The sequence below is a fragment of the Grammomys surdaster genome, unplaced genomic scaffold (genome assembly GCF_004785775.1).
Source record: "Grammomys surdaster isolate TR1022 unplaced genomic scaffold, NIH_TR_1.0 171, whole genome shotgun sequence".
Classification (NCBI taxonomy): Eukaryota; Metazoa; Chordata; class Mammalia; order Rodentia; family Muridae; genus Grammomys; species Grammomys surdaster.
In genome coordinates, this window is record NW_021604619.1 from 3,290,627 (window position 1) to 3,309,893 (window position 19,267).

Below are 19,267 nucleotides of genomic sequence, written 5' to 3' on the forward strand. Positions count from 1 at the left end.
GATAGATAGATAGATAGATAGATAGATAGATAGATAGATAGATAGATAGACGAAGTTAACAATCTGTGCTTTTATTACGTCAACAGAACTGGTATGATTGACTCCAACAATCATTAAGTTGTTTGGGGATCATGTGACCTCGAGGGCTGAATTTAAGATGGAAAGCAAGGTACAAGTTCAGAGAATAGTATGTTCCTAAATGTTAGCATTAGAAATTCCTTAACTGCAATTTTTTATTCTGTTGTCACACTCAGTCATTTTCAGTGCTCTTGAAGTACATTTTTTTTTGTCTTATTTGGACATTAGAGTCGCTGAAAATGTAACCCTCTCTGTAGAGCGAACCTTACTCTTGCACATTCATTGTATTGAAATGTCTTAGCTCACGATAGAGTAGAGCCTGACAAGGAAACAGATAATCTGTAGGGTTATACACTCAAATCCTAACCTATAAGTCAATATGCCATCTCAACTACATGAATTATTCAATAGCCAAGTAACTAAATTAAAAGCTGAAGAAGACATGAGCCTATGTGTCAGAGACAGGAAGGGAGAAGTGAGACACATGTTCCATGACTAGCGCTAATGTTGAAGGGCGTTAGGAGAGTAGCTGTGTGTCAGCATCTTACCCCAGAAAGAGTTGACCACTGCGCTTTGCACTAAATGAGCCCATCATCCAGGATGACTCAAGAACCCAGGCTGTACAGATAAAATATTTGCCAAGTCCTTTTCTCTTCCAGCAAATTCAAGTGATCTGTGGCTCCAAGACCATTTACCTAAGCTACTCTGCCAGTTAGGGTTAAAGAACTTAACCCACTCACATATTTAGGGGGTCATGGAAATAGTTCTAAATATAAATAGTTCATAATGTTACAAGGAAATCATCTAGAAATGCCACCCCAACAGTTGCCTCCTTCTTGGGGCAGACGCAGACTGGACTCTGAGAGAAGGTCCTCAAGAACTATGTAGAGTGAGTGAGTCTTCAGCTTGTATCCGAGGGGCCAGATTCTTCTAGGTTTTTCCTTTACATTTAGTGCTTTTGTGTTTTCCTTTAAGAGAGAAATCAAACAGTATAATATCATCCGTTCTTTAAATTTTAAAAACAAAATTGGTGCTGCTTTCTAAATACAGTGGAATGCTCATTCCAAGCAAAGAGGTAATGGAAGTCTCAGACAACATAAAGGGACTGACCCAGAACACACAGGGTAAACCTAGGTCTTTAGAGAAGACACAGACTGGGAACAGAGAGGGAACAGAAGACTAGCATTTGAGTACCCGAGAAAATGGCGCATGCACCGGTCAGTAGTGTAGATGCTTGAAACAGAAGTGCTTGATAATTAGAACGCCTTGAGCCTCTGAAAGTGCTGTTCTAGTAGAATATAATAAACTGGAGTATTAGCAAATTAAGGAAAGGAACTGTAAAATGAAGGAAATTCCCTATCTTAATGCAGCTTTGAAGTAGCTTTAATAATTGTATGTAAATCTAATTCTTAATACAGACTCATACTAAGAGACACTTAGGAGCTTGCCATTTAACCAGTTCTTATTGAGTCTTTTTGCAAAAATGAATGTATTCTTAATTCCATGTGTGTGCTAGTTAGTTTTAACTGTCAGTTTGACACTGTGTAGAATCACTGGAAAGGAGACTTTTAATAAGATGTTGCCAGGAAAGTGAGAATAGATAAAGACTTGCCCAGACTTAATGTTGGGATTATCAACACAGAGTAGAGTATCTAACAGAGTGAAAGAATAAAACAAGCTCAAAATACCAGCAGCTAAACAAGCTAAAAGCAAATAAATTACTAGCAGATTTATAAATGGCTCTAATTTGAAATAAATATAACTGAAGTGATTGAAAGTGGTTCAGATGAAGGCAATGTTGAGTAAGTTGTAAGGAAGATGAAAATTGGAGCTGAAACTCAGAGGAATCAGACAAAGTCTGCATCAAAAGATCAAAATCAGCATCGCTGGGGAGCAAATGGGCTTTGTGTGCCTCAGGAAGCAAACAACGGGTCGACAACAGTGGATAAGGTGAATCAGTGGATTAGTATGACCCAAAGCCAGACCGAAGAGCATGGTACAGGAGTTAGCCTTAGCACTTCAGAATGTCGGTGTCTTCAAAGGCAAAGAGAGAAAATGTTACGGAAGTGAGACCATAAAGGAGACATGCTCCCATGTGGTACATGGTCGTGAAGTGGATCCTAGAGTGGAGATGAGCGTCCTGAAGGATCTCACTGAGATAGGGCACAGGCGGAAAGACACAGGGTAAAGCACTGTTAATGTTAATCAATGTTAAATTTCTAGGATTTGTTCCTGTACTGTAGTTACATAGAGAATATCCTGCTTTAGAAGTGTTGAAATGTAGCCTGTGTAGCACACAGACCCTGTCTTGGAAAAACAAACACAAATAAAGAACAACAACAAAAATGGTGAAATATTAAGCAGTCACACCTCGTGGTACACAGTTGAGGAAAACAGGAAGAGCCAGTGTGTATTCCTTAAGAGCTGCTGCCTTAAAGAACACACCAAGTGTAGGACCAAGATTGGAGACTGCAAAAGTAACATCTCTGGAAATCATTTTGGATTTAAACACATGATATTTTTTAATCTAATTTCATATTTTATAAGTCTTAATGCTTTAATATATATATACATACATATGTATATATATATATATATATATATCATTCTTAAATTCTGTAAGTGGTATGCCCAGTGGTTTAACAAAATGTGTTTTGCCCTACAAAATAACAGGATTTAGTATGAGCACAAATGTTGTCCAGTGCAAGACTTATCTGAAGGTGCCTGAACCATTTCAGTTAAAACAATAAACTCCTTGTGAAAAGAAGCTAAATCTATCTTATTTACTTTTAATTCTTAATTGCCAGTGAAATAATTTGTCCCATAGTTCTCTATCATTTCTGGTATACATCTGTTATTTAATTTTTGAGAACTTCATACTGAATACTCTACATTGTCTCTACTCCTTCATTTTTCCTTCCTACGCTTCTGTATTCCCAATACTGCCTCTTAAATTTATCATTTCTTCTTTAATTACTGTTATATATATATATATATATATATATATATATATATATATATATATATACATTTATATATACATGTATATATGCCCGCATACACACACATGTATTAATCTACTGAGCTGATTTAGTGTAGCTTGTGTGTACATGTCTTTAGGTTGACTTCTTGGGATTGGATAACCTATCAGGACTCATCCCTGGAGAAGACTGAATCTCCCTCTCTCAGCAGCTACTGATTGCCCCAAGCTGTTCATCTAGGAGTAAAATTCCCTCAGCCATGCTGGCATCTCAGTCCAAGTTGTGGTGATGCAGGTCTTACTTAGACAGCCTTATTGTTGGGATTTCCTACATATAGCTTCCTTGTCATGTCCAGAAGACACCATCCAGCAGCAAGCATCCTGGATATCTGGCATTTACATCTTTGCAGCTGTTCCTCCTGCACACTTCCTTAGGTGTAAGGGATTGTAGATGCTTCGGTTGGAGCTAGCTACCCCATGGTTACTTACTCTGAAGTTTCACTGGTTTAGGGACAAGAGCTACTTACCTGTTAGTGTAAGGATAAGTATTTAGAATACAGTTGGAAATTATACTGGCTTAGGAAAAGTGGCAGGAATAGATTTCCCTTTGGTGTCTGTGACCTCTCCAAGCCACAGGTAGTTATTAAGCTATTGATACTAGGATTAATTTAATTGAGCAGGCCTTAAGTCTAGTTAGACAGCTGTTGGCTGTCTCTAAGATAAATGTACAACTAGTGCACCGTAAGGGCATATTGTCCTCCCAGTCATTGTTTACAGCTGCTGTTGTTTATAGGCAGGGCTATTGCTTCTCTTAGTTCTATTCTCTTCTATTAGTTCTCTTCTGATCCTTTGAGAACTAGTCCTCCTCTAAGAGGCTGCCAGTCAGCTCCAATTCAGTTCTGCAAGCCATGTGTCCAAAGTGTGTGACGTTTTCAACAAGAGGATCTTACCTTCAAATTCAGGGAGGGTTTATTAGTCTGTGGGCCTTGGTAAGATTATGCCACGTGTGACATCACTCCATATAAACTATATCCCTGTCTGTCTACCTATCTCACAGACACATGCGTACACACACACACACACACACACACACACACACACACACACACACACTCCATGTATTTTTATGTAAGCCTCTAAATTAATAGTTTTCTCTTTGGCCATTTTAAACATCCTTGCTGTATTTATCTGCTTTAGCTCCCTCTGTTTACCATGAAATGGGCTTTGACTTATTTATAGGCATACTCAGTGATGTAAAATGAGTCCTTCTTAGACTCCGACTGCAACAGTTGCACTTTTTGAGGATTATGCAGAAGTTTAAATCTACATAGAACATACTTAATACTCCAGAGATGAAACCTCTTGTCTGCATAGTACCTTAAAACACTGAAGACTTTTTAAATACGTTTTAATAACTCACAAATTTAAGTGCAAACATGGTGTTTCATTTTTGGTAATAACAATCCAACTTTAATAAGCAATTTTAATGCTTTATTAAATTTCCTATCTTTCTTAAATAAAACTTTTGTGTTTTCTAATTGGAGTTTTTGTTTTGGAAGCTGTAGCTTGTAACAGGTGTTTCAACCTGTTGGTTGGTTGGTTTGGATACTTGGTTTTTTATTTTTGTTCTTTTTTCCTTTTCTTTCCTGTATGGATGTTTGCCTGCATTTACATTTACTTACCACTAGTATGCCTGATGCTAGCAGAGACCAGAAGAGGGTACCAGGTTGCCTAGATCTAGTGTTGCAGCCATTTTGAGCCAGTACATAGATGCTGGAAATTGAACCCTGATCTTCTGCAAGAGCAGCTGAGCCATCTCTCCAGCCCCGTGTAGGACTTGTTTTCTGATCACAGTAGTTCATGTGATATTGCAACAATTTAAAGTACAGGACTACCTCGATACACCACGTTAAATAATTTTTAGGACAAGAAATCATGTGTCTCCGCTTGCTCTAGGAGATATTTATTCCTGTCTGGAATAATTGAAATAGCTTATTTATCAAGATTAATTGCACAGCAGAACTTGGTTCAAGACTTTCCATTCATTTGTACCCCAAGTCTAGTACTATTTGGTCATAGGCTTAGAGCCATTGTGCTAGTCTTCCACCTTGAAAGACCTTGAGTGAAGGGACTCCGCCCACGCCAGCCTCTGAAACTTTGTCTCTTTCCATTTTTCATCTGTTCCCTTTCACTGCAGTCAGTCTGGTAAATTGAGCTTCACTAGACTAGTGCAGGCTTTTAGTGGTGCTTGGAAATTGACAGTTAAACATGTAGAAGCTAAATGCACTACATAATTTAAAGGACAAAATCAGGACTGTAGAGTCTCTTGTTGCTATTCTTATTTTCTAATTAGCTGCTTGCTCGCTTATGGACATTTCATCCTGACAGCCCCAGAGAGCTTCATCCTCAAGCCTAGTATCCTCTGCTCCTTACCCGCTCTGTGCTGTTCCTGGTCATGGGTTGAGCAGAGTGGTCTTGGTTCTTTCATTTCCAATAAGCAGTTTTCAAGTTCCCCCAACATTAGATACACAGCACAAGAACAAGGAAACAGCATCGGTATCCATCAGTGAGAGTCTTAAAGTAGCAGCACGCTGCATGCTGGCTGCACACACCTCCACACTGGGAGTGCACTGTCACGTGCCTTCACACCTTCACATAGAGCGCATACTCCTATAATGGCTGGGGGAAGACTATGGATATATTTACGTATGTATCTTACTTGTTAGTCAATACTTTACAACAGAAGCAAAGTATAAAATTCTAGTTTTCCATCTGTCAAGTTGGATATTTTCTTTGTGTCTCTTAAGATAAACACATCCAATTGCTTATAATTAAAGGATAAAGAAACAGCAGCAAGCATTTTTAGGATAAATAGGTCAAGCCTCTAGCACACAGGAAACACTTTTTGTTTTTTGAGGCAAGATCCCCCTTTTGCATTTATTGCAAAGTAGACAGCAGAGAGAGAGCTTTCCTAAAGATTTTGTTATGACATTTTTTTTTTTTTACCATCTTTCTCGAAGACATTAACTACTTCAGTATTCTTGAATATCTACCTTTTCAGGGCATTTATTTTGACTACCTCAGCACCCAGGCAATACTGCCTAAGCATATTCATTGTCTTATGGATTTGTGTGATTTAAAAATTAAAAAAAAAAGCCAAAGACCAATTTCTTAGACATTAAATGTGTTTACCCATTTGCTTCTTTTTCTACACTAGTCGGTACTTGGCATTTGATGTTTACATAAATGACTATTTTAAGCAGTGTCCATTTTACAGGGACTGACATGGATTTCTCTAGAACCTAAAACCTAAAACTTGGCAGAAATGCCATGGTGATGCTTTGTAGTGGCAGGATTCTGTACTGTCTGTGCACACTCTGTGCCCAGGGTTGTCCATCAGTACAATGTGGACTGAAGATGGCGGGAGACTCCTACTGTCCTTGAGTGAAGATCATGTTTGAGCCTGACCCTCTTAACCCTCTGGCCCATATTAAATGAAGATACTCTTTTAGCTCTTTGGACTTTCATTACAAGATGACCCTCTTTAGGATATTAGAAGTTACATAGTCCCTTGGACCTAAGGATGTGAGATATTGCGATTTTTTGAAAGAACATATGGTCCTTTTGTCCCAATAATTTACACATTTAGAGGCAGGGGTTAGAACTTTAAGATATTAAATATTAAATAAAGTATTAGAAGATTTAGTATGTAAGATAAAAACCAGTCAACTCCAACAGAATGATGTTAATTTACTTGAAAGGTGCAACGTTAAATAGGATGTGTATTGCCACCTAAGTGTGTTGAGAGGTAAACGTATCTTCTTCATTAATGCAGAGCCGACCCGCAGCCTAAACATTTTACTTTTGAGTACCTCCTATGATCATGTAGTTCTGGTTATTTCTTCATTTCATAGATCCATGTTGATGTCACGGGCCAGTGTTGTATCATAGTGAACAGAATCCTGCCCAGCATCCTTTAAGTAAAAGGCAGGCACGAGTCTGTAAGTATATAGGATGTGAGAACCATAGAGAGCAATGCTGGCCCTGTATGGAGGAGGGAAGGAGCAGGATGTTAGGTGTGATGGGAAGGAATTGTTGCCAATATGATGACATTTGAAAACACCTTGAGATGAGGAATAAGCCAAGATAGCTGGAATGGAGCATGCAAGGGATAGTAACAGCAAACAGATAACTCTAAGGTCTTCTGCTTTCCTATTCAGAGGAAAATATATGGTGGGAGATTATGAATGGTATAATGTGGCTTAAATTCCAAAGGGATCTGTTTCAGATAGAGCAGAACCTGGCAGACTTTATCAGGATCTTTAATGTTTTGTGGACCACACTCTGTTCTCATTATTCAGCTTGGCCTCTGTATCATGAGAGCGAGCGACCTTGGCATAGTGATGTCTATAGCTGGTTCCCTAAACACAGAAACAGCTGGGGACTCTGACGTGCCTTGTGTGCAGTGGTCTACTGGTCCTTGTACCGACTGGGATGAGCCAGGGGCACAGGCAGATTGACAGGTGGTTTGCAGTAATCCAAGGAAACACTTATGGTCCTAATTGTCAAAAAGTGGTCAGAACCTGGGTGTAATTTAAATGTAGAGGCAGTAGGATTTGCTGATGGCTCTAGAAGATGACAGATGAGAAATTAACCAGAGATGATGCACACATATTTAAATTTGGTTTTGTTACTGATCCTGGTGGCAAGGGTGGGGAGGGTAGGTTTAAACTTTTGTTTTGTTTTGAGATAGGATCTTGCTCTGTAGCCCAAGTTGGCCTCAGAATACCTGGTGTGGACCAAGGCTAGCCTCAAACTCATAGTCATCCTGCTTCAGCCTTTAGAACACAGAGGTTGTCAAGAGTAACCACTGTGATATATATATGTTTTATATATGTTATATTACCTTATCGATGAAGAAGAAAGCAAAAGAAAGATATTAGCCTGTTTACTATCTATGAGCAGTGTAATAAGACCCTGGGTTTATGTGAATGTGATATGCCAAGTTTTATATGGTCAATTGGTGATATAAATGAAATTGGGAACATTCTTTCTTAAAGGAGCAAGACATATATTTCAGCTCCTTGTAAATGTTTTAAAGAACCTCTCGAGCCCATCCTTTGTTTTAAGTTCAAAGTAGCGTAGACTGTCCTCCACTCTGTGTAACAGACTCTCCTGGCTCCACACCCTAGTCCTGGGATTTCAAGTGTGACCACATGCTTACCTTAAACCTTCTTAAATATAATCAGCTGGAGGGGCTAGAGAGATGGCTTAGCTATTAAGAGCACTGACTGCTCTTCCAGAGGATGCAGGCTCAATTCCCAGCACCCACATGGCAGCTCACAACTGTCTGTAACTCCAAGATCTGACACCCTCACACAGACATACATGCAGGCAAAACACCCATACAATAAAAATAAATAATTTTAAAAACTTGCCATCATAAAACTTTCTCATCAGCATAAAACATTTGACAGAGTCTCTTTGTTATCCTAGTATGGTTCACATATTCTTAAAATGTAATAAAAGTATTTTCTTTAGGCTTCTGTCATCTTTTATGTCCATCGTGTCTCTTTCCCCTTTACCTAGACCTTCCATGACATTTAATGAAATGCTGATTTGGCTATGCGGCGTTTGTTAGCTTAACTTAATTAGTTCAACTTTGCTTTCTGTTGCTTATTTTCCTTTCTACTTCCTCCTCACGTTTCTGGTTTACATTGTTTCTCATATCACTTCAGATGTATGTACTTCATGTGTATGGTAACGATCCCTGAGTTTCACACACATACTCATCTCCTACCTCAGCGGTCCTTTCTCCCCTCCTCGGCTCAGACTATCCGTCACTTTCCTGTGGTATTTTCTTTGTTTAAACCATTTAATAAGTAATTACATTTTTGATAAAAATCTCTTAATAAATAAATACAAACGCAGAGTCTAAATATTGATAAGTTAGTTTCTGGTCACAGTTTAACATGATGACTCAATTGTGATTACACCTGCTTTTACCCAGAAACCCTGGAAATGCTCTTAGCTGTGCAGCACGTTGGCGCTGCTTATTAAAAGTGCACTTAAAATAAAAAGTGTTGTTATTACAGTTATTAATCAGCGCTATTTTAGTGGAAGTCAACATACATTTAAAAATGCCTTAGCTAGTGGTATGAAAAGCAGCAAATGTGTAATAAAATTATCAGGTAAAATAAAGCTTACTCTGACCCAATGGTTTTGTCACATTTGTTTCTCTCTGGTGGCATATGAGAAGCAATGGAGGAAGGGGAGCAAACTTGAGATGTAAAAATCTTTCCATTTTACTCATGTGCTCATGGTGCCCTTGCTCGGCTCTTAACTTTTGTATACTCTGAAAGAAAAACAAGTTTTAAGTTCTCATGCTAATCATTTCGTCTTTAGTGGTCGTATGCTATTTTCCATGACAACAATCACAGAGGCCTGAGTGCTTCTAATTTTAAAACACAACCTGCGCACTGGTCATTTGCCAATTCAGTGTCTCTCTGTCTCCATCTCTGTCTCTCTCACTGTGGTGTGTGTGTGTGTGTGTGTGTGTGTGTGTGTGTGTGTGTCAACTTGGGATGTTGGCCTTCACTTTCCACCTTGTGTGAGATTCGAGGCAGCGTCTCTCATTCACGGCTGCATGATTCAGGCTAGCCAGGCTATGGGAATTACAGGATTCTCCTCAGTACCTCCCATCTCACTCAGAGTGCTGAAGTTCAGATACGTGCTCCTGGGCCCTGATGCAGACTCAGGTCTTCATACCTCCACAGCATGCACTTTGCCCACTGAGCCATCTCTCCATCCTTAAATTGACTTTGACAGTCAAAGAAAGTTAAATTGTTTTGCTGTCATTTTCTCAGATAACTTAAAGAGCTAGACATGCTTTTTGTGCTAGATGTCGGGGATTCAGGTGAGCAGCTGGACACTGGCAGATGGTGAACAAGGGTCTCTCTCCCTTTGTTCAGTGGGGAATCATCTCTTGGCATAAAATATCAGCACAGAGCTTGTTTAAAAGCATTATCCTCTGAGTGTATGCCACTCTATGTAAATAAACTCAATATAGCAGGCATATAAAGATAACAAATGCTGTTGTATATTTGTGCATGGATTTTTAGGGTAGCTTCATTTTTAATGACAAAACCAAACACTAACAATATTTTCACCTTAATTTTAGGAAGCTTGCATCAAAGGCACACTTTTAAAACATGGGAAACACGTAAACAATGCGGCTGGGAAAAGTATTTAAGATACAGTTTTGGTGGTGGTCCAGGTAATCCGGTCTAAGCCAGTTTCAAATGTCACTGAGTGGATTATTAGGCCTCTGGGGAAGAATGATTGGATTTCACTTGTGCTTGCTTCTGCGGCTCAGCTGCTGTCCTCTAATCCCTCTCCTGGCCCTGAGATTCTAATTCAGTCAAGTCTTAACTCCCAACGTGTCTTCTAGCATGAAGAGAATAGAACTTCTGCTTCTCTTTTTTCTCTGCCCGTTCACGATGAGACTTCTAAGTGACATTTCCCAGATAGTTTTATACTTGCGCGTATGGCTCCTGTAATACTTAGCCAGAGAAGATACTGCTCTTGTTGTTAAATAATTCTATATTGGTTGTGTTTTTTGTTGCTATGATGAAGGCAGTAGAAGGGGAGAAGGGTTTATTTGGACTTAGGTTTAAGAAGAGATGCCTTGGGCTGGAGAGATGGTTCAGCGGTTAAGAGCACTGACTGCTCTTCCAGAGGTCCTGAGTTCAGTTCCCAGCAACCACATGGTGGCTCACAACCATCTGTAATGGGATCTGATGCCCTCTTCTGGTGTGTCTGAAGAAAGCTACAGTGAGTGTACTCACATACATAAAATAAATAAATAAATCTTAATGTGAGGGTGGGGGGGAGAGGGAGAGGAGAAAGAGAGAGAGAAAGAGAGAGAGAGAGAGAGGCCTTCCTTCAAAGTGATGCAGTGTGATGGCTAGTGTCTGGAGTCAGGAAACAGATAAGTCCAGTGCCCAGCTTGCTGGCTCCTGTCTCCTCCTTATTCAGTCTGGGACCAGCCTAGGGCTTGATGCTGCCCACATCCAGTTAGCACATCCTTCTCTCTGGAAACATATCTCACATGCACATCCAGAAATCTTCTCCTGGGACACTCCAAATCACAACTTTAAATAAATGTTCCTAAGTTGCAGCCTGTAGCTGTCTTCTAGTGTAAGCATTCAGCTTGCCTATTTTAAAAGGGAGTTTAGTTCTTAGCAGTGTCTCTTGTTGCTGAAATGGTCACATCTGAATTTTACTTAGCCTGTTTTCTTTCAACTCTGTGTAGAGAAAAATAATGAAGTTGTGTAAACTGGTGATGATACTCCTGCCAGAGGAACCCTTCCTCACTACTGTAGGGCATCCACGAAGAGTCTTAAGAGTAGTTGTTTGCTTCATTTTGCAGCTCTGGCAACTTGTTTTTATCGTGAATTTCATTATCCTTAGTCAAAAAAATAAGAAAAACATAGTAGCTGTCACTTAGCCCAGGTTCTTGGACATACTTCATTTAGGCTATGTGGTAATCCTGGGGAGAATGGGTGATCATTTTATACAGTACACAGGCTCCATAGTTTATATAGCAAAGGGGCTAAGTAATGTCGCTTGTGTAACTCTCAGGCTATGGTGCCTATCTTCTCATTCACAACACGGAGTATGCTGTTTACCCTTCATTTTGAAGAGACACTCAAGGGTATTGTTTTAGCATCCTTAGAATCTTGTCAGATCTTAATTTAAGAAAATGAGAAAATGTTCTGTTCAGTAATCTGAATTTTAGTAAGGCCAGCCCCATTCTAAATCTTATTTTATTTCATCATCTTGAATATGTCAGCATGTGAATGCCCTGTGGGTACTTTAGAATAGTCAGGCTTATTTGATTTATGTAGCAAACTGGTTGATCATAATACTGTGAATTTCTATGGAATAATTCTATAATTGAAGTGAGAGTAAACTCTTGTAGGAGCAGAGGAAAGTATGAAGTAACTTCCAGTCCATGGTTCTCCTCTGGTGCACTGACTCCCAGCACCTAAAAAACCATGGTCTTAAGAGCCACAGGTAGGAGGGCAGAGACCTGTTTAGAGCCAGGTGTGGTACTAGGCTATAATCTCAGCATCCGGGAGCCTGAGGTAGGAGGATCGTGATATCAGCCTAGACTACATAGGAAGACCCTGCCTGAAAACTACACAAATAAATACAAATCTCACAAAAGTAGGAAGGCTATGAGGAGAGCCTGGGAAATCACTGATAACACTGCTGGTTAAGAGGGGGGATACAGGAGGTTGCATCTCTACTGACTCAGCATTGGTATTGGCAGTTCACAAGTACATGTCAAAATGCAGTGGAAATGGCCAGAGTAAAGGAGATTTAGGCTATTTAAATATTTGCTTAACATATCTCTAGATGAGTCTGGCATTCTCGTAAATTATAACCTCATTTCTACTTTTTTTTTTTTTTCAGAAAACTGCATATCAGCCATAAAATTTAGAAAAGTATTTTAGGTTACTTATATAATAATAAACTGGGCAACAAAAACTCTCTGCTTTATTTTGTTTCAAGAAAATAGTGGCACTTACCATTAATAAAGAGAAGACAGTTCGTAAAATAAAAAACTAAAGGTATATTTTCTTAATCAGCAGCAGGATATATCTCCTAATTGCATATAGGATGTTTGACCCTTGCCCATTTCAGATGTAAGAATGCAGAAGTCCTACTGTCTTTCTTAATAGATGAAAAAGAAGTTGCATTGTAAGTTGATTTTGTTGTGGGGACTAAAGGCCCCCTGGGTGCGGAAGGTTTGTTAAGGCCTAGAGTATCAGCAAACATAGTGTTTCCCGTAGTTATGTCCTGCAGAGTTGCAGAGGCCTTTCTGAGAAGCTTGAAATATTTCCTCAGAGTTCACTTAAGATTTACACATCTGTGTCTTATAACTTCGTGGGAATAATGAATATAATGTATTTGGATGATGTGAGTGTAAAATCCTCAGTGATCAAGTATCCGTCTTCTTTCTCTTTAAGTTACATCTTATTTGAAGGAGAAATATAAATAAATTGTTTTTGATTGAAGTTATAATGCTGTTTACATTTCTAACAGGAGCCATTTCTTTCTGTAAACAATAATAATGGTATTTCTTTAGAAAAAGTGATAATATTTTTCAGTAGAGTGCTCTAAGGGGCTGGCGAACTCATACTAAAGTGCTCTCAAGAGTGAGCTGTCCTGAGAATCAGTTTCCTTACAAAGTGCCATGTCTACTAACTGTATCTGATCATTCTTTCTGTTTTCCTTAATGGGAAAGCCTTGTTTTCTATCTTGTTTATCTGTCTGGGACTCTATATTGTAATTATTTTTCTATTTCAAATAAGTTGAACTGACCAATAAATAAAACTTTTACTTTTGTATCAAAATTATAATATTGACACTCTTTTTTATTATCTGATATGACATAATAATTGATAGTTTAATGCTGGCTGTGATTGAAAGCAGTCATGGGAGAAGACCCAGACCTGTCTCTGACGTTCACTGTCTGTATGCTTTTAGCTGATAGTTTTGGTTAACAGCTGTTTAGATTCAAAATGAGTCATTGGTTCATGAAAGAAACAACTTTAACATAATTGTTTATTTGCTTTTCTAGATCAGTGTACTGTTACCCGAACATACGTATTCCTCCACAAGTTCTGGTTCTTTAGCGCTGCCTACTATTTTGGTAACTGGGCGTTTCTTGTGGTAAGTCTGTATAGCCAAGCATGACTTGGCCTTCCTTTATACAATTAAGTGTATAAGCTTGTGTGTATCTCAGTATTCTGCCTGAATCTTATTACTAGCACTGAAAGGTTTTGAAAGGTTCCCTTGATATATATGTGAGTGAATGCCACATGTATGCAGGTACACATGGAGCCCAGAAGGGGACCAGGGGTCCAGGAGCTGATGTTATGGGAGGTCGGTAGCTGCCCCAAGTGAGACGAGTCTTAGTGATTGCACCACACTCTACTCCAGCTGCTGAGTTGACACTTGCTTAATGCTTAGATTTTAGTAACTCTGCTTATTTGAATTTATAGGTGTTCTTGATTGGATTAATTGTATCCTGCTGTAAAGGGAAGAAGTCAGTCATAGAAGGAGTGGATGAAGATTCAGACTTAAGTGATGATGAGCCATCCACCTACTCCGCGTGAACAGCCTCTGTCCTAAAGGCTTAATGAAGCTGCCTGATTATCTGTTGTGCGTTTTCAAAGGTTTAAAGTAACATTAAAATGAACTGTCTAGCTTTCATCAAAAAAAAAAATGAGAGCATGGCCATTAAAAAGAACTATATTTTTTATGTTTCCTGAAGTAACATTATTGTATCATAGATTAACATTTAAAATTGCTATAATACTGTGTAAATACAAAGTTTCCAGGTTTGTGAGGGAATGTTTGTGGAAATTTTCTTTATTGTATAATAGTGTTAAATTTATTAAAATCTTACAGAACATACATTTCCTTTGTTGCTTTTTAAAAACATAAGAAGTCACTTTGTCTTGTGCCTTAGGGTCTCTGGAATAATGTGAAAGTTTTAAGCATATTCCTCTGATTGGCTTAACAATGTCACAGTATTCCTTGTGGATAAGTGTAACTCTCGTGGGCAGCTTGCTTTCAATCTCTTCCATAAAATTATGAATCTAACTCAAGTAGAGTTCATGAAAACTTGCTAAGCTGCTTAAGACTCTGGTATTGTAAGATGTGTTCCAGGTTTCAGTGTTCAAATATTAATCCATGGAGTGTTGCTACCTCCACAAGAATATGTAGGTATGTTTTATAGAAGACTTTGAAACTTGGATTATCATAAATGGAAATATCAAGAATAATGAATGCTGAAGGTTGAGTTTACTACTCGTAAGACGTATGACGTCATACTCAGCGGCTTTTCATTTAAAGTATTTGGAAACCTGTGAAAGAAAATGAAAGTTGTGTGACTCAACAGAGTTTTCTGACTGCGTTCTGGGCTGTGAAAATAAAGTCTTCATTTGCTAATGTCAACTAGGTGTCGTTCAAAAGTGTTTACTGGTGTGCTTGGAGTAAAATATCCGTATGCTTCTGGAGAAGACCTAAGAGTTATCGCCTGTCCACAGCTGAATCTTCTGCCCTAGTTCTGATAGAACATGCTGTTCTGATTGATTCCCTGCCTCACCTGATGAGCTTCTGGAGCCTTCCTGTTGACTTGGCTTCTGTCCCCACCCTTACATGACTCTAGGATGCCCGTCCCTTCTGCTCCTAGTTTATGTGTGTGGGGTGAGACAGTCCCTTGGCCTCCGTCTGTATTACTCTTCCCTGACCCTGTACTCTGGCTTGTCTGTAAGCTCCATCACTGCATCATTTGCAACAGGGTGAATTCAATCCCATTACTGGCTTACTACGTCTCTCTCTGTTGTCTGTTTGTTTGTTCGTAGCAAAGACCAGACTGGCCTGGTTTGTCAGTATTAGGCTCCCTGATTGCGCAAACCAAGAATCAGGACAGCCTAATATATGAAGCTCATGATGAAGTTGTATTGTTTTTTTTCTGCCTAGCCTTCCTTTTTCTCTGTCCACTCTTCTCTCTTCTGAGTGCCGTTTACCATGTTAGAATGTATCCTTCTAGAAGTCACATGTTGAAGTCCTCGCTGCAGTTCCTTAGAATAGGACTCTTTAGAGGCCATTAAGAAAGGTAATCTAGGTAAAATTAGTCGAATGGATCCCTCATAGAGACATGGTGGGATGTGCAGGAAGCATGGGGAAAGAGCTATGGAAGGACATAGAAAAAGGCAATCTATAAGCCAAAGAAAGAGGCCTCAAGAAGCCAGCCCTGCCAGCACCTTACCCGTCAACATCTGACTTCCATAGCTGTTGGATAATATATGTCCACTTTACAACCCATTGAGTCTGTGGTGTTTGTTATTCAGCTGAGGCACACTAAAAAGCCCTGGCTCCTAAACTTCCTCACTGGCTGTTCTGCCAAGTCCTGACTCCTCTCAGCCTTTTCTTGACATTTAAAACAGAAATGGAATTAGTTCACTCCTTCACTGTGAAAGGCTTTTTTATGCTCCTGCATGGTATTTAAGGCCTTTCTGGTGTTTTTATTTTCTTTCAGGGCTCTTGGCCATTTCCTCTGCATTTCCATGAATGATTCTTCATAGCCACACTCAATTCCTTCTGCTCGAAATGCCCAGGCAGCCTTTCCTTTGTTCCCTAAGGAAATGCTTTACCGACCCTTGGGCTTAGATGTTGCTTCTCTAGGACCCGAGGAGGGAAGATCCTGGCTCTTGGCTGTTTGTGTGGACCTTATACCGGGCAGCTGATGGTGACTGACTGCTTCCATGTGCACCTGCACATTGCAAAGGTTTTCTGACTTTGTTCTTACGACTCACAATAACTCCATACATGTAGGGAATACTGACAAGTGAATTTGCTAATTTGAAGCTGTTGAACATGTCTACATTGGTTAAGCCTGCATAAACTATACTTTCATCAAAATGTCAGAAGGTTCTCTTTTGAGATTTTTTTTTTGCTATCTAATAAGTTTAGAAATATCCTAATTATTTATTCTATATACTTACCATAGGATTTTTATTTTGTTGGATCAACTTCTTAGCTTACTGTGGTACTCTTTATTGTTTAAACAAGAAAATTTAAATATATATTTTGCTCTTCTCATTTCCTACGTGTTTAGAAACCTCCTTTATTCAGATGCTACTTTGTCCCCCTCTTGGTGTAATGGAATGCACTGGACCTTGTATTTTCATAAAGCTGACTTCTATGTGTCACGACTTCCACTAATGAACAGCTTATCTCCTTTGAAGTCTTCACGGAAATGCCTAAATGAGAGACCATCCAGAGCACTGGCTTTCCAAAAGACCGAGGGCCCTCATGTTCCATGCAGACTTCAAAGTGATTAATTTATATAGCCATGTAGCAGGGAAATGAGAAACCTGGAACCAGCTTCTAGCCAGCTCAGTGCTGCTAGAGCAAAGGAAGTTAAACAAAACAAAAACAAACAAACAAAAAAATTCCTAGGTAAAGAAACTCCGTTAGGAGCTCCAGGGGGAGGAAATAATGTAACTATTTTCATGAGCCTACAAGATGGATCAGCAGGTAGTTTGCACACAGACCTTCCCACCTGAGTCCCGTTTCAGGCTGCCAAGGTGACCCAGAGAGAACAGACTCCTGAGACTTGTCCCCTGACCTGCCTATGCCTGCACTCCCACACACATAGCTTAAACTAATAAATAATGTTATCTAATACACTCCAAAAATATGTATGGGTCTTGGTCACTTTGTCACTTTCTGTCACTATGACAAAACAACAGCCCTAAGAGTAAAATCATGTTAGAAGGAGGATTTACTTTGGCTCCCAGTTGCAAATGTTTCAATCCATGTTCTGCTTGCCTCACAACCTTTTGGTGAGACCAAACAGCATGGTGGGGATCGGACAGTTGGTAAAATTAACCTTGTGTTCCAGTAGCAGTAACAGTGTGAGGCTGGGGTTCCAATATTCCATTCCAGAACACACAGCACATGAACTGAACTCCTTCCGCTAGGTCTTGGCTCCTGAAGGTTTCACTATCACTTAACAGTGCCACAGGCTAGCAACCAAAACTTTGGAGAACACTTAAGATCTGAACCATAACAAGCAGATAAGATGATAGTTGGTAAAAAATGAAAGGAGAGGGAAAGGGAAGGCCTTAGAGGAAAAGATGGTAGCATCTTCTTATCACAGGGTATGCTGATTAATTTATTTTGTCAACTTGACACCTGGGAAGAGGGAAGTTCAATTGACAAAATTGCCTCCATCAGATTAGCCAGTTAGCAAGTCTGTAGGACATTTTCTTGATGAATGATTACTGTAGAAGAGTCTTGCCCCACACTGGTTGATGTTCCCCCTGGACAAGTGGTCCTGGGTTGTGTAAAAGCAAGCTGAGTCCATGCAAACCAGTAAACAGCACTCTTTCATGGTTCTGCTTCAGTTCCTACCCTGACTTCCTTCAGTGATGAACTCTTACAAAGAAATGTAAGTAAAATAAATCATTCTTCCCAAGCCACTTTTGATAGTCGTGTTTATCTCAACTATGGAAGCCAAACTAGAGAGAGTGGAGCCGGAGAGTATCATATTGCTGTGACAGACCTGACCATGTTGTTCTGAAAATTGGAGAAGTGTTTAGAACCTTAGGCTGGAAGAGCCATTGAGTGCTCATGTAGAACTGTCAGCAAATGGAAGAGACATCAAATATTCTACCTTTAGTCACATCCTAATGTATGACAAATTATACCATTTAAAATATATTGGTATAAGGATCATTTTGAGCTAAATTATCCTTAAAACAGCAAATGCAAGGGCATTGGGAACTCCTTCTCCCTCTTCCAAATCCTTCCCCACTTCTTCTCTTCCTCCCCCTTCCTCATTCCTCTTCCTCCCCCTTCTCCTCCCCCCTTCTCTTCTACTGCCTCCTCCTCCTCTTCCTCCTCCTCCTCCTCCTCTCCCTCCTCCTCTTCCTCTCCCTCCTCTCCTTCTTCCTCCTTCTTCACTTCATGTTACAAGTCCTTGGGCCTTATTAATTATTACCTGTGTTGATATAAGCTCATTTACTTGATTTTTCAAGTATTCCCTCATTCACTAAATACTGACATATTTGCCCAAAGATATTTAAGTACTCAGGACAGTATCATTTGAAAACAACTTGAATATTTATTATATGCGTGAGTATGCAATGTGGATACAGGGAAACATACAAGAAATGTGTTAATTAGAGCTCACTGACATTTACCTTCACATTAGAAAAAAGTACATACAAAGGGCAGGAAGATGGAAACAAACTCCAATTATGTCAGAGAGTGTAAACTACTATGCCTGATAAACTTTATAGTCTGTCTTTCACTGCTTCACAAAATCCACCTCCATTAGGTTGGTTTCATTCATTCATTATTTCAAGTTGTATAGGCAAATTTTCATTTATAATTATTGCTTTGCCCACTAAGCATTTTAGAACAGAAAAGAGGATCTAGCATAAGGTAAATATTAATTTTTATACTTAATGACTTAATGTATAAGGTTATACTTAATAGGAATTTTTATTTTTTTAATGTGTCATTAATTTACCATTCAATTTTCTTAACCATTGCATGTCATTAGCATCTCTCTCTCTCTCTCTCTCTCTCTCTCTCTCTCTCTCTCTCTCTCTCTCT

The 19,267-nt window shown here is 39.3% G+C and overlaps 1 protein-coding gene across 1 annotated transcript in view; it reads left to right on the forward strand.

The window, feature by feature from the left end:
• Lmbrd1 (LMBR1 domain containing 1) overlaps positions 1-15,091 on the forward strand; it is a 75,424-nt gene extending 60,333 nt beyond the window's left edge. The window contains exons 15-16 of the mRNA XM_028767236.1: positions 13,710-13,801; positions 14,134-15,091. Of these exons, the coding sequence (XP_028623069.1) occupies positions 13,710-13,801; positions 14,134-14,247 (206 nt within the window). The 3' untranslated portion in view covers positions 14,248-15,091. The remainder of the gene's footprint in view (positions 1-13,709; positions 13,802-14,133) is intronic.
• Positions 15,092-19,267: the final 4,176 nt, after the last annotated feature.